This window comes from Microtus oregoni, unplaced genomic scaffold (genome assembly GCF_018167655.1).
Source record: "Microtus oregoni isolate MIOR12 unplaced genomic scaffold, Mior012 000003F_ref0000135, whole genome shotgun sequence".
NCBI lineage: Eukaryota > Metazoa > Chordata > Mammalia > Rodentia > Cricetidae > Microtus > Microtus oregoni.
The window spans coordinates 50,120,949-50,133,287 of NW_024543062.1; the positions used below are offsets into that span (position 1 = coordinate 50,120,949).

The window sequence follows — 12,339 nt, forward strand, 5'->3', positions numbered from 1 at the left end:
AAGAATTAAGAGGCTGTTGACATAAAAGAATGGTTCTTCTCTTTCTCAGGGAGGGTGACATTGGAGTTTGGAGAATACACAGTTCTTTATGTCCCCATGGTGGCCATTGCAGTATCTACTGTAGTAGGAGCTACGGGCCTGCTTTTCGTCCCGCCTGGCTCCCGCACGGCTAGCTTTACACCAGAAATAACAACACACAAATTGTATTCTTTTAAACACTGCTTGGCCCACTAGCTCTAGCCTCTTACGGGCTAATTCTCATATTTTGCCTACCCCATTTTTAGTAATCTGTGTAGCACCAGTCTTACCGGGAAAGATTCAGCATGTCTGACCTGGCGGCTTGCTGCATCGTGTCTGGCCGGGAGAGGGGAGCATGGCCTCTGAGCTCACTTCCTCTTCCTCCCAGCATTCTGTTCTGTTTACTCCTCCCACCTATGTTTTAACCTATGAGGGCCAAGCAGTTTCTTTATTATAATTAACCAATGACCTTCCTCCATCAATCTACCGCCCCACGCTCACACCAAGGATGCTTTCCTAGCGTTCTAGAAGCCAGACTTCGATCCAGTACCACATACACTGGGTGTGTGGGTGTCACTGAGTGACATGCGGTCATAGTCCTAGGATTCAGGAGGTAGAGACAGGGTGGTCAGAAGTTCAAGGTCATTTTCAGCTACTTAATGAGTTTGGGGCCAGGATGGACCTGAGATTCTACCTCAAAAAAAATATCTTTAACAGTTTGGGTTGTCAAATGTTGCCCAAGGGGCCCTGGGTTAAAGCTTTTGTCCCTGGGGTAGAACTATGGAAGGTGATGGCTTCTAGGAGGTGGGACATAGTGAAAGGTCTTTAGTCCTAATGGATGGGATCTCAGAGGAGACTACTGGACCCTGACCTCTTTCTCTCTGTCCCCAGGGCTCCTCAGCCAGGAAGTTTAGCTCCACTGTGCCCTCTCAACACTCTGAGCGTGGGGGGCTGCTCCGGCACAGGCTCAAAGCCATGGGGCAGCCAGTCACGGACCAGAACCCTCCAGATTATGAGCAAATCAACCTTTTTCTCTTTATGTGTGGATTAGTTGCTTGATTTGTTGCAGTAGTGGATGCTGAATAACTAGAGATTTTATGCCACTTCAAATTGTCCTTTGGGACGCAGTAGACATTGACTCAGTTTGTTTAAATGTCAACCTGAGAAGTATTAGCTGATGACCTAGACCAGGTATGCTGACCCACATCTGTAATCCCTGTACTGGGGAAACTGAGGCAGGAGGTTTGTGAGTTCAAAGCCAGCCTGGGCTGTATAGTGAGACCAGGTCTCAATCCTCAATAGAGGATTCAAAAAAAAAAAGTGTTGTCTTGTCTACCTTGTCACTGCTCAAGACACAAGACTTAGATCCTTAGACTCCAGAGAGAGTACTTTCTGAATTGGAGGGGAAGGCCGGAGGTGGTAGCTGCCTCCGGGCTAGTGACTGGGGTCCCTCCCCTTCTCTCCTCTCTGCCAGCCCCATGCTTCCCCATCCCCTCCCTACTATTCCCAGCGGGTGGAGTCGCGAGCAGTGAGCAGTGTCCAGTCCTTATCAATAGGCACCGGCAGGTTAGCTACCCTCCTTCAGGGAGCAGCAGTCCCTAGCCTGCCTGTGGATCTGATCAGATTGGACAGACTCAGCTATGGTTTCTCTGGGCTTCTTGGTCGCCCATGGTCCTGGACGCCGTGTTGGACGCTGAGGGGGGGGGGGGGGGTCACCGAAATAGACACCGAGCTCCCGAGTGGCCAGAAAGCAAAGGAGGAAAAATAATCGGGGGAGCATGTCAAGAACTATGAGGTCCCGGCTGTCATCGTGGGGACCACGGTCACTGATTCTGCTGCTGCTGCTAGCCAGAGCAGCTTACACTGTGAGTACCGCGCTTCTCCAGGACGCCGACCAGAGGGACCAGCCCTCTTTGCTCTGCTGGGTCTTAGAAATTATGGGGAGCAGCCGATCTCCCTTCCCGCAGCAATAATATCGTTTACTCTGTCGGAGTGCCCTTAGGCGTCCCCCTTCGGAGTTCCCTTCTCCAAAGACAAAACCTTCCTGAACCCTGCGTCCGAGTTGAGGCAGATCTAGGCTCGGTCCCCTTGCCCTTCATTCATCCGCTCCCGCCCACTGAGTAGCTTCTTTCCAGGAGACGATTCTGCAGCAGCCCCAGGATATCAAATATGCTAGACACTTTCTAGCGCTTCATCAGAACCCCCTCTTCCCCTTTTAGACCCGGGGATCTCAGGCTTTAAAAGCAAGGAGACCAAGGCTCAGAAAAGGGGCGGGAGAGGCTTGACCCACGTCAGGAAAAGAGTTAGAACTCCAGTTCTTCGGGCTAGCTAGCAGTTGCAGATGGGAAATTGAGAAAGTTGTGCGAAGAGATTTAGTGTCCGTGGCGGGACCATTCTTAATCCCGAGTGTTGTGTCTTCCGCCCCCTCTCCGCCTGGAGGGACTGGCTTTTCAAAAGTCTGTGCCTGTGGGCTCCTGGGAGCAACGCGGGTCACAACAAACTCGGGGCAGGAGAAGGAGAAAGTTGGAGCAGAGAGAAGCCAAGGGATGGTTTGCCACTCTTTCCCATAGAAACTCCTGGGAACTTTGGGCGGCTTCCCCTGGGATATCTGCAGGAGAGACAGGCTGGGTTGAGACTGGCAGGGTGGAAAGAACTGGGAAGAAGTTCAAGGCTGCTGGGTTAAGGACTCCGGAGTTACTCCTCCCAACAAGCTCGGCAAAATGTCACCCCTCCCCCAAGATCTGCATCCTAAGAAACCACAGGGAATCATAGCTCCTGAGACTCTCTTCTAGGTCAGTGACTTAGTTTCCCGTTTCCTGAGGCATCTGTGAAGAACGAACAGGAGTAGCTTACTTTTTTGGGGGGGAGGGTTCTGGAAGGAATGCTCCGGGTTATCTCAGAGTTAAACAGATGGAGAAACAGAGGCTTTGCTTGGTTCAAATCTTCACTGAACCTTGGGAGGTTGCTTTGCGTAGTCTGTTCAAGCCTTTCATTTTACACAATCTAAAGCCCTCAGAGAGGGATTTGCTTCATATCAGCGTGTCGGGAGCAGGGCTGGGACTAGCGCCCAGGTCTCCAGATTCCTGACTTCTGGAGGAAGGGTACCACCAGTCTGAGGTTTGCTCTGTCCCTTGCGCCCCTTGTATTTGCTTGTCATTTACATATGCACATGGCCGTGTGTATGCACGTGTATCTCTAGGAGAAGGCTTCACCTGGGCTCCTGGCTACTGTATGGGCTTATCCTGACCTGTGGTTCTATCTCTGAGGGTTTGCAGCGGCAAATGCCTTTAATAAATGAGGGTGGAATTGACCTACTTTATTTGGACAGTTTCCCAGCTTCTGCAACTTTTTCCTTTTGCTTGTTGGACTCCGGGTGGTCAGATGCTGGATCTTAAATTTCTTTCTTCCTTTTGGATTTCTCTCAAAGGGACATCATAGGCCCCTTCTGAAAAGACCACTGAGGCTGAAGTACTTGCTCCTGCCTCCCTCCTCTGCCCCTTCCTTCAGGGGAGGTGTCAGAAGTGTCCTTTGCAAGCAGAAGCTGAAAAGTAATGACCTCTGAAGTGGACCGCATTTTATTTTGCTTTTCCCATAAAAAGGCACTGAGCACAGGGCCTTGTCTATACTACCTTGCTCCATACAGCTCCTGCAATAACACCCCCCACACACACACACACTGTTCCACCAGACACATGTTGTACCTTGAACACCTTGGCTTCATCACCTTTATCCTTAAGACCTGCTACATAGTGTAAGAGGGAATTCAGTGGTCATGTCTGTGGATGGAAATGACTTCAGCATCCACAGGAGAGTATCTTTTGTGTGTAGCTTGTGTGTGTGTGTGGGGGGGGGGTGCATGTGTGTGGACGTGGAAGCCAGAGGAAAACTTTGGTCTTTTATTCCTCACGTGCTGTCCTCCTTGTTTTTTGAGGCAAGGTCTCTCACTGGCCTAGGATTCACCCAGTAAGTTAGGCTGACTGGTCAGTGAGCCCCAGGGATGTTCCTGTCTCCGCTTCCTAGTACTGGTTAGCTTGGTTGGTTTTAATGTGAACCTGCCACAGATTAGAATCACCAGGCATGCACCTGGTGCACAGACGTACATTCAGACAAAATACCCATACATGTTAAAAAGAACTTTTTTAAATTATTGTGCTCTTTGTACTAGTTCTGTTTTTTCTTATTGTAATATTTTATCAGTGTATTTTGACCTGATTCACCCCTACTTATTCTCTTAACTCCTCCCAAATCCATCCCTACCCCTTCCCAAATTTACGCCCCCCCCCCCCGATTTGTGCTGTGCAGATACTCATGTGTATGAGGCAATCCAAGGGGATTGTGGAACCTGCCGGGGTCCACATCCCTGATCCCTAGCCCCATATCAGAGTTGACTGCCAGTAGCTCCTCAGCTAGAGGTGGCGTCTCCAGTTCCCTCCTCGTCTATGCTGATGTATTGCCTGGCTCGCTTTGTCTAGGCAGCTGCAGTTCCCGTGCATTCATGTGCACGAATGCCCTGGCATGTCGGGAAACACTGCCTTATGGCAGGCTTCTGTAACTTCTGGCTTTTGCGAGCTTTGTGTTTCATGATTGAAGCAGGATTTCTGAGCTTTGACACAATTTCCTTCTGAGACAATTCCCATGTGGTCCTGGATGGCTTCCAGCTATGTAATTAAGGATGATCTTGAACTTCTGATCCTCCGCCTCTATATACTGAGTACAGATGTGTGCCGCCATTTATGGTGTGCAGGGGCTGGGGGAGGGGGGATTAGAACCCAGGGCTTCCATTGGGCATACCAGGAAGCACTCTATCAGCTGAGCCACATCCCCAGGCCAACGTCGACTTTTTGACATGTGGACCAGACGTAGCAGCTCTGTGTATTGTATGAGTTCCAGCAGCATCTAGAGGGGAAACCTCAACAAAACTGCAACAACAGACTGTCTGCAGACACCAAGTGCTGCAGGACTGCAAGGAGGGAAGTTGCCTCTGTGTGACAGCTGTAGTCTTAGGGCTGCTGTGTTTCTGGGACAGCTACTGTCTTAGGGCTGCTGTGTTTCCGAGGGGAGCATCAACAGGACTAAGAGTGAGTGTTTGCTGCGTGTTGGGTTGGAGGCGCTGAGACTGAAGATAGAGAAACTGAGTGCAGTGGTGGAAACAAGCTGTTAGGTTTTGGATCTTGTCTGTGTGTGAATTTGTGTGGAGGCCAGGGCAACCTTAGCTGTCCTTCCTCAGGACCCTGTCTATCTTGGTTTTGGGGAACACGGTCTCTCACTGGGTTTTCGAACTTGCTGGTTTGGCTAGACTGAGTGGCTCAAAACCCCCAGGGACCCACCTGTCTCTCTTTTCAAGCCCTGAAAGTTTAAGTCTGTGTCACCGTGCCTGGCTTTTTTTAATTGATTTTATTGAGCTCTACATTTTTCTTTGCTCCCCTCCCATCCTCTCCCCTCCCCTCCAACCCTCTCCCATAGTCCCCATGCTTCCAGTTTACTCAGGAGATCTTGTTTTTTACTACTTCCCATGTAGATTAGATTCAAGTATATTTCTCTAAGGGTCCTCATTGTTGTCTAGGGTCTCTGGAATTGTGATTTGTAAGCTGGTTTTGTTTGCTTTATGTTTAAAAACCACCTATGAGTGAGTACATGTGATAATTGTCTTTCTGTGTCTGGGTTACCTCACTCAAAATGATGTTTTCTAGATCCATCTATTTGACTGCAAATTTCAAGATGTCATTATTTTTTTCGGCTGTGTAGTACTCCATTGTGTAAACGTACCACATTTTCCTTATCCATTTTTCAGTCGAGGGGCATTTAGGTTGTTTCCAGGTTCTGGCTATGACAAACAATGCTGCTATGAACATAGTTGAGCACATGTACTTGTGGCATGATTGAGCATCCTTTGGATATATACCCAAAAGTGGTATTGATGGGTCTTGAGGAAGGTCCTTTCCTAATTTTCTGAGAAATGGCCACACTGACATCAAAAGGAGCTGTACCAGTTTGCACTCCCACCAGCAATGCAGGAGTGTTTCCTTTACCCCACAACCTCTCCAACATAAGTTGTCATCAGTGTTTTTGATCTTGGCCATTCTTATAGGTGTCAGATGTAATCTCAGAATTGTTTTGATTTGCATTTCTCTGATGACTAAGGATATTGAATATTTCCTTAGGTGTCTTTCAGTCATTTTAGATTCCTCTGTTGAGAGTTCTCTGTTTAGGTCTGTACTCCATTATTTTATTGGGTTATTTGTTCTTTAGGTGACCAATTTCTTGAATTCTTTGTATATTTTGAAGATCAGACCTCTGTCTGATGTGGGGTTGGTGAAGAACTTTTTCTATTCTGTAGGCTGTCATTTTGTCTTGTGGACCATGTCCTTTGCTTTACAGAAGCTTTTCAGTTTCAGGAAGTTCCATTTATTAATTGTTTCTCTCAGTATCTGTGTTACTGGGGTTATATTTAGGAAGTGGTCTCCTGTGCCAATGCGTTGAAGTGTACTTCCCACTTTCTCTTCTATGAGGTTCAGTGTGGCTGGCTTTATGTTGAGGCCTTTGATCCATTTGGACTTGAGTTTTGTGCATGGTGATAGATATGGATTATTTAATTCTTTTACATGTTGATATCAAGTTATGCCAGCACCATTTATTAAATACGCTTTCTTTTTTCCATTTTATATGTTTTTGCTTTTTTTGTCAAAAATCAGGCGTTCATGGGTGTGTGGATTAATCTTCTATTCGGTCCCATTGGCCCTATCTGGGTTCTGGGGAACTGAACTCAGATCGTTGTGCTTAGAATGCCGTCACTTTACCAACTGAGCCATCTCCCCAGCCCTAGAGTTTAGACCTTGCATACTCTCCAAAGGTGTGTGGAAGCCTCGATGCCCAGTCCACAGAACAATTTAGAGACTGATAAGAGGAAGTTAGGAGATATTGCGACCCTGGCCCTTCCTCTACCTCTCTCTGTTCCCTGGCTACCCTGAAGTGAGCAGGGTCCTCTCCCACATGCTGTCCCCATGATTCACTCTGCTGCCACAGGCCCAAAACAACTGGGCCCAGGTGGAACTCCAAGTCAATAAAATAAATGTAGCCTCCTTAGTTGATTTTGTCTGGTACTTCTTCGTCATAGCAGTGGAATGCTAACTAATACATAATCAAAACCTAGTCCCAAGCCAGATAAAGACTGCAGAGAATGCGTTCTTTGTCTTCACTGTCCTGCGTCTGCATCTTCTCCTTCTTGCCCACCCCCTTCTCAGTTGATGGCTCCAAAATGGAAATTCTCCAACTTTGGATCTTGACAGAGGAAGTTGTACTGTCTTCCTAGCATCCCTGCTGGTCTGAAAGGTGACTTTCCAGGGCTAGAGTTCTGATGACGTGGTGATCCCTTTCCGTGTCTCTTACCTGGACCCAGTCTCTCTTCTGTCAAGGACACTGACCTTCACCAGACTCCAGGGTACCTGGCAGCCCCAGGTAAACCCACAACACTCAGATCCTATCTCCTTGCTTATAATAAATACAAGACTGTGTAGCATTGGGAGGACGTGAAAAAATGAGAATATCCTGGGGCTGCTGGCCTCAACAGACCACTCTGACAGATGAACTCCAAGGGGAACAGACAGACCTGCTCAACCGTGCCTGCAGCCCAGACCATCCTGCTCTGCCCCTTATAGGAACATGAGTCTGTGAGCATCAGATCCTAGCCCCATAACCTCAGTTAACCCCAAGGACTCTATCTGGAGCCCCCACCCACAGCCCTCAGAGGCACTCTCATGTGATCTCTTTGAATTCTTGGCCTCCTGATTTACACTCTCCCTTCTAGCTGATGCATTCTCCTGTCATTTCCAGAGAATCAAGACTACCTCCACAGACTTCCTCTGAGCTGTAGCTTCCTGGAGGGTGTATCTACAGTGAACCTTCTGCGCCCTTCTGTGCTATTCATCTAGGTCAGCCACATTGCCCTAACAAAACCCCTATACTAGAGCTGGGAGGTGGTTCTGGTGGGGAAGTGCTTGCCTGAGTTTGACTCCCAGATCCCCGTGTTTTAAAAAGTCAGATGTAATGACTCCTTCTTATGATCCCAGCTGTGGAAAGGTGGAGACTGGAGTCCCTTAGGGCTCCCTGGACAGTCAGCCTAGCCTGCTTGTTAAGTTTCAAGCCAGTGAGAGACCCTGTCTCAAAACAAAACAAAACGAAAGAAATAAAGAAAAACAAAACAAAACAAAAAAATGTAGACAGCATGTGAAGACTTGTAATACAGCAGGTTGATCTCTGGTACACACACACACACACACACACACACACACTTACAGACTCTGCAGACTGACCAGCACAAACAACGAAGGCTTCCTTTCCCTTTCCCCAGTTCTGGAGCCGCAGTCTTCCTGGCTTCTAGGTGGCTACTCTGTCCTCACGTGACCTTTCCAGGGAGCATGCCCGGTGGATATTGTCTCTTACAAGAACATGGATCCTTTAGCATCCAGCCTCTACCCTCGCCACCTTACTGCCGTCCCTTACATTCTGGACAGCTCCGTCTCCAAACACTCATGCTGGGTGTGAGGGCTTCAGTGTGGGAATTTGGGGGAGACATAAACATTCAATTCACGCCACTATTTGAGGAGGGGTAGGGGTACCGCCTCTTGTCATGCCTAGTTTATATACCTTGCCTACCTGTGTTGTTCAGCTTTTTGTCACTAAAACAAATACACGGGACGATCAGCTTCTGAAGAGAAAGGCTGATTTGGGCTCAGTTTCAGAGATTCAGTGCACTGTGAATTAGCCTATTGCTCTGAACTGCGATGAGGCCAGCATCAGGGCGCAAGTTCACAAAGAGCAAAATAAGACAGGAAGGGACTGGGATCCCACAATCCCCTGCGAAGGTACACCTTGGGACGGTTAGCTTTGCATCTCTGGAGATGGAGTACCATTTTGTGGTCTAGATTGAGTTGGCTATCGGCCTATCTCTGGAGATTATTCGGATTTTGTCAATTAAGGTGGAAGGATGTTGAGGGAGTCGCCCTTCTCCCAGTATGGGACTAGAGAAAGAAGCAAGGCGTTAGTTGCACGCGTTCATTGGTGTTTTCACTAGACATGAATGTCATGTGACCAGCTCTCTCAAAATCTTGCTGCCGTGACTGACGGTCTCATGGAACCGTGAGCTAGAATTATCCCTTTCTCCCTGAATTTGTTTTTGTCATAGTATTTTATTATAGCAACAGAAGCAAAACTAAGACAACCCCCACTGGCCTATCTTTTACTAGTTCCTGCCAAATAGCACCAAGATAGGAACAGCCTCTAACACACAGGCCTTTGGGGAATATTCTAGATCCGAACCCAGCACCATCTCACACCTCAGGAACTTCCTTCCTGGGGTGACAAAATCTTGTGTGACCCACCACTGAGGTCTGTCCCAGCCCTGCTTCTATGTCTGGTTTCTTCAGCATCCACTGAGAACTGAGGTCACTTGGAGCATTTCCCTATCTTTAGCTGCCCCCTTGGTCAGTCCCTTGAGGGCTGGTAAAGAGTCTTGACTCTTCAGTCCCGGTCCCATCTCTGCCCCCTGGTGGCCAGCTTCTTGGAAGCTGTGTCTGGGCTTATGCTCTCCACTCTTCTCATGCTGCAGCCTGACTCCTCAACGCCCACAGAATCGGGCTTATCAGCGGCCTCCATTTAGCCACAATTGCCAGACATTTTTGAAAAAATATATTTAAAATTGTATGTGTTTTTGGCTCAGGATGGAATGGCTTAGTTGGTAAATGTTGCCTGGAAATTATGAGAACCTGAGTTCCATCTCTATAACCATGTCAAAGCACCAAGCATGGTGGTCCACCCATGATTATAAACTCAGCACTAGGGGGACGGAGACGGGAGAACCCCTGGGTCTTGCTGGCCCAAGAGTCTAGTCTAATTAGTGAGTCTCAAGCCAATGAGAGACCTTGTATAAAGGAGGTAGTCGGTATTCTTGAGCATGACACCGGAAGTTATCCTCTGACTTTCATGTGTGCACGCACTTGTACATACATGAACATACATACACATGCACACACAACTAAAAGTCACGTGTGTTTAAGGGGACTCAATGCGCTGATGTACATTATAAAATGATTGCCAAAGTTAAGCAAATTTATGTCAGTCTTTTCATAGAGCTCCCACCCCCTGTGTGTGTGTGTTTATGTGTGTGTGAGTGTGTGAGTGTATGTGTGTGTGTGAGTGTATGTGTGTGAGTGTGTGAGTGTATGTGTGTGAGTGTGTGAGTGTATGTGTGTGAGTGTGTGAGTGTATGTGTGTGAGTGTATGAGTGTATGTGTGTGAGTGTGTGAGTATATGTGTGTGTGTGTGTGTGTGTGAGTGTGTGAGTGTATGTGTGTGAGTGTGAAGAACTCTTGAAATCATCTCTCTTAGTATCTCTCCCCCTGTCCTCCATCTCCTGGCTTCATGTAATCACCATTTTTTTCTGGATTTTATCTGTTTATCTTTTGGAGTGTGTGTGTGCTGGGAATTGACTCAGAGCCTCACTCATCCCAGGCAAGTGTTTTCTACACATCTGACTTGTTTTGATTCTATAGAAGTGAGATTATACAGAATTTTTTATTCTATGATTGGCTTATAATATCCTTAAAGTTCAAGTGCACTGTCAGTCATGGCTGGGATTTCTCTGTGTGCGTGTGTATGCTTATGTATACGGAGATTCGTGTGTGTATGGAGGCAGATGCTAACTTTAGGTGTCATTCATCAAGTGCTACCTGCCTTGTTTCTATAAGACAAAGTCTCTCATCTGGCCTTGTAATTGCTGATTCGGTTTGGTGGTGGGCCAGTGAGACCCTGGCGTCCACCCGTGTCGTTTTCTCCAGGGCTGAAATCACAAGAGCATATGGCCATGTCTGGTTTTTTAACACAGGTTCTTGCAATCAAACTCTGGTCCTCAGGCCTGGGTGGCAAGCACTTTACCAGTGGAGTGATCTCTCCAGCTCAGAGTTATTTAGTACAGTTTCAGATAATGAAAAATCCAATACTGAGGAGACGTTTCTAACTAGGGCCTTCAAGCAACATCATCATGTCATCATAGAAGGCAGAAGGACAAGAGACTCTCTGTGTGCTTGCATGTGTGTATGCATGTGTGTGTATGCATGTGTGTGTATGCATGTGTGTGTATGCATGTGTGTATGCATGTGTGTGTATGCATGTGTGTGTATGTGCATGTGTGAGAGATCAAGTATCCCTTTATTTATAGTCTACTCCAAGGATAATAAAGCCACAAGATATATACATATATATATCTATAAAATATCTTGTGAGTTAGTTATATTATATTAATATATTATTTTGTTCTATTATATATTTAATTTATATATAATCATACATTGTGTAATATAATAATTATATTATATGATGATATTATTATATAACAATTGTATTAATATATATCTTGATAATAGCATTCATCCATTTATGGGTGCTACCCTATTACCTTCATCTCCTGTCCAGAGCTCCCCCTTTTAACATGATTACACTGGGAACTGAGTTGAGTTTCCAACATGAGAACCTTGGTGACCCATTCAAGTCCTGACAGCGTACCATCTGAGAGAGAGAAAGGACACAGCCATGTAGAAATGAAGTCAGGAGGCTCACACCCTGCTGATCTGGGCAGAGGACACAGGAGCACAGCTTCCTGCAAGCATGCGGTGCTGCTTGGGCTCCATCCTGACTCTGGCCCCATAGCTTCTGCTGCTCCCATCCTCCTGCCTCCCATCTGCCTCTGCGTGCTCCTTCATGCTGCATCTTCTCAGCCTTGTAGGATCCTTCATATCACAGATTCCAGTCGTCTTTGTCCCCTTGCTTTGTTGATGTTACCAAATGAGCTTCAGCTGCAGTTATCCATCTACCCATCCATCCATCCATCCATCCATCCCTCTGTCTGCCCGTCCATCTGTCCATCCACCTCACCTCTATGTACTTAGAGCATCCCACTCAAGCTGTGGTCCCCACCTGGAGGCCCTGCACAATGAGCACCTCTCCATCTGGACACACTACTCTTGCCTCAGCACTCAGGTTAAGCCTTGTCCTTTCCTGCTGTCCCATGCCCACCCCCATCCTCCATCCAGCACCTCCTCCCTCAAAGCCCATACATACTACACACTCTGGCCACTGACCTTTCTGTACCCACTGAAGACCAAGAACCCCAAGAGTGGAAGTCATATCCCATTCCCCTTTGTGTCCTCAGAGGTAAGCAGACTGCTGGGCATATAGACATGCCAACCAATGTTTGACGATGACGTTCCATGTTCTGAACTCATCAAATGACTGTAGGCATAGGCCACTTGTTCTTTTCCCAGCGGCCCA

The 12,339-nt window shown here is 47.3% G+C and overlaps 1 protein-coding gene across 5 annotated transcripts in view; it reads left to right on the forward strand.

The window, feature by feature from the left end:
• Positions 1–1,767: 1,767 nt before the first annotated feature.
• The window catches only part of Sctr (secretin receptor), a 52,780-nt gene continuing 42,208 nt past the window's right edge, over positions 1,768–12,339 (forward strand). For all 5 annotated transcript variants that reach the window (XM_041648961.1, XM_041648962.1, XM_041648965.1 and 2 more), the window contains exon 1: positions 1,768–1,883. In XM_041648961.1, the coding sequence (XP_041504895.1) occupies positions 1,797–1,883 (87 nt within the window). In that variant the 5' untranslated portion in view covers positions 1,768–1,796. The remainder of the gene's footprint in view (positions 1,884–12,339) is intronic.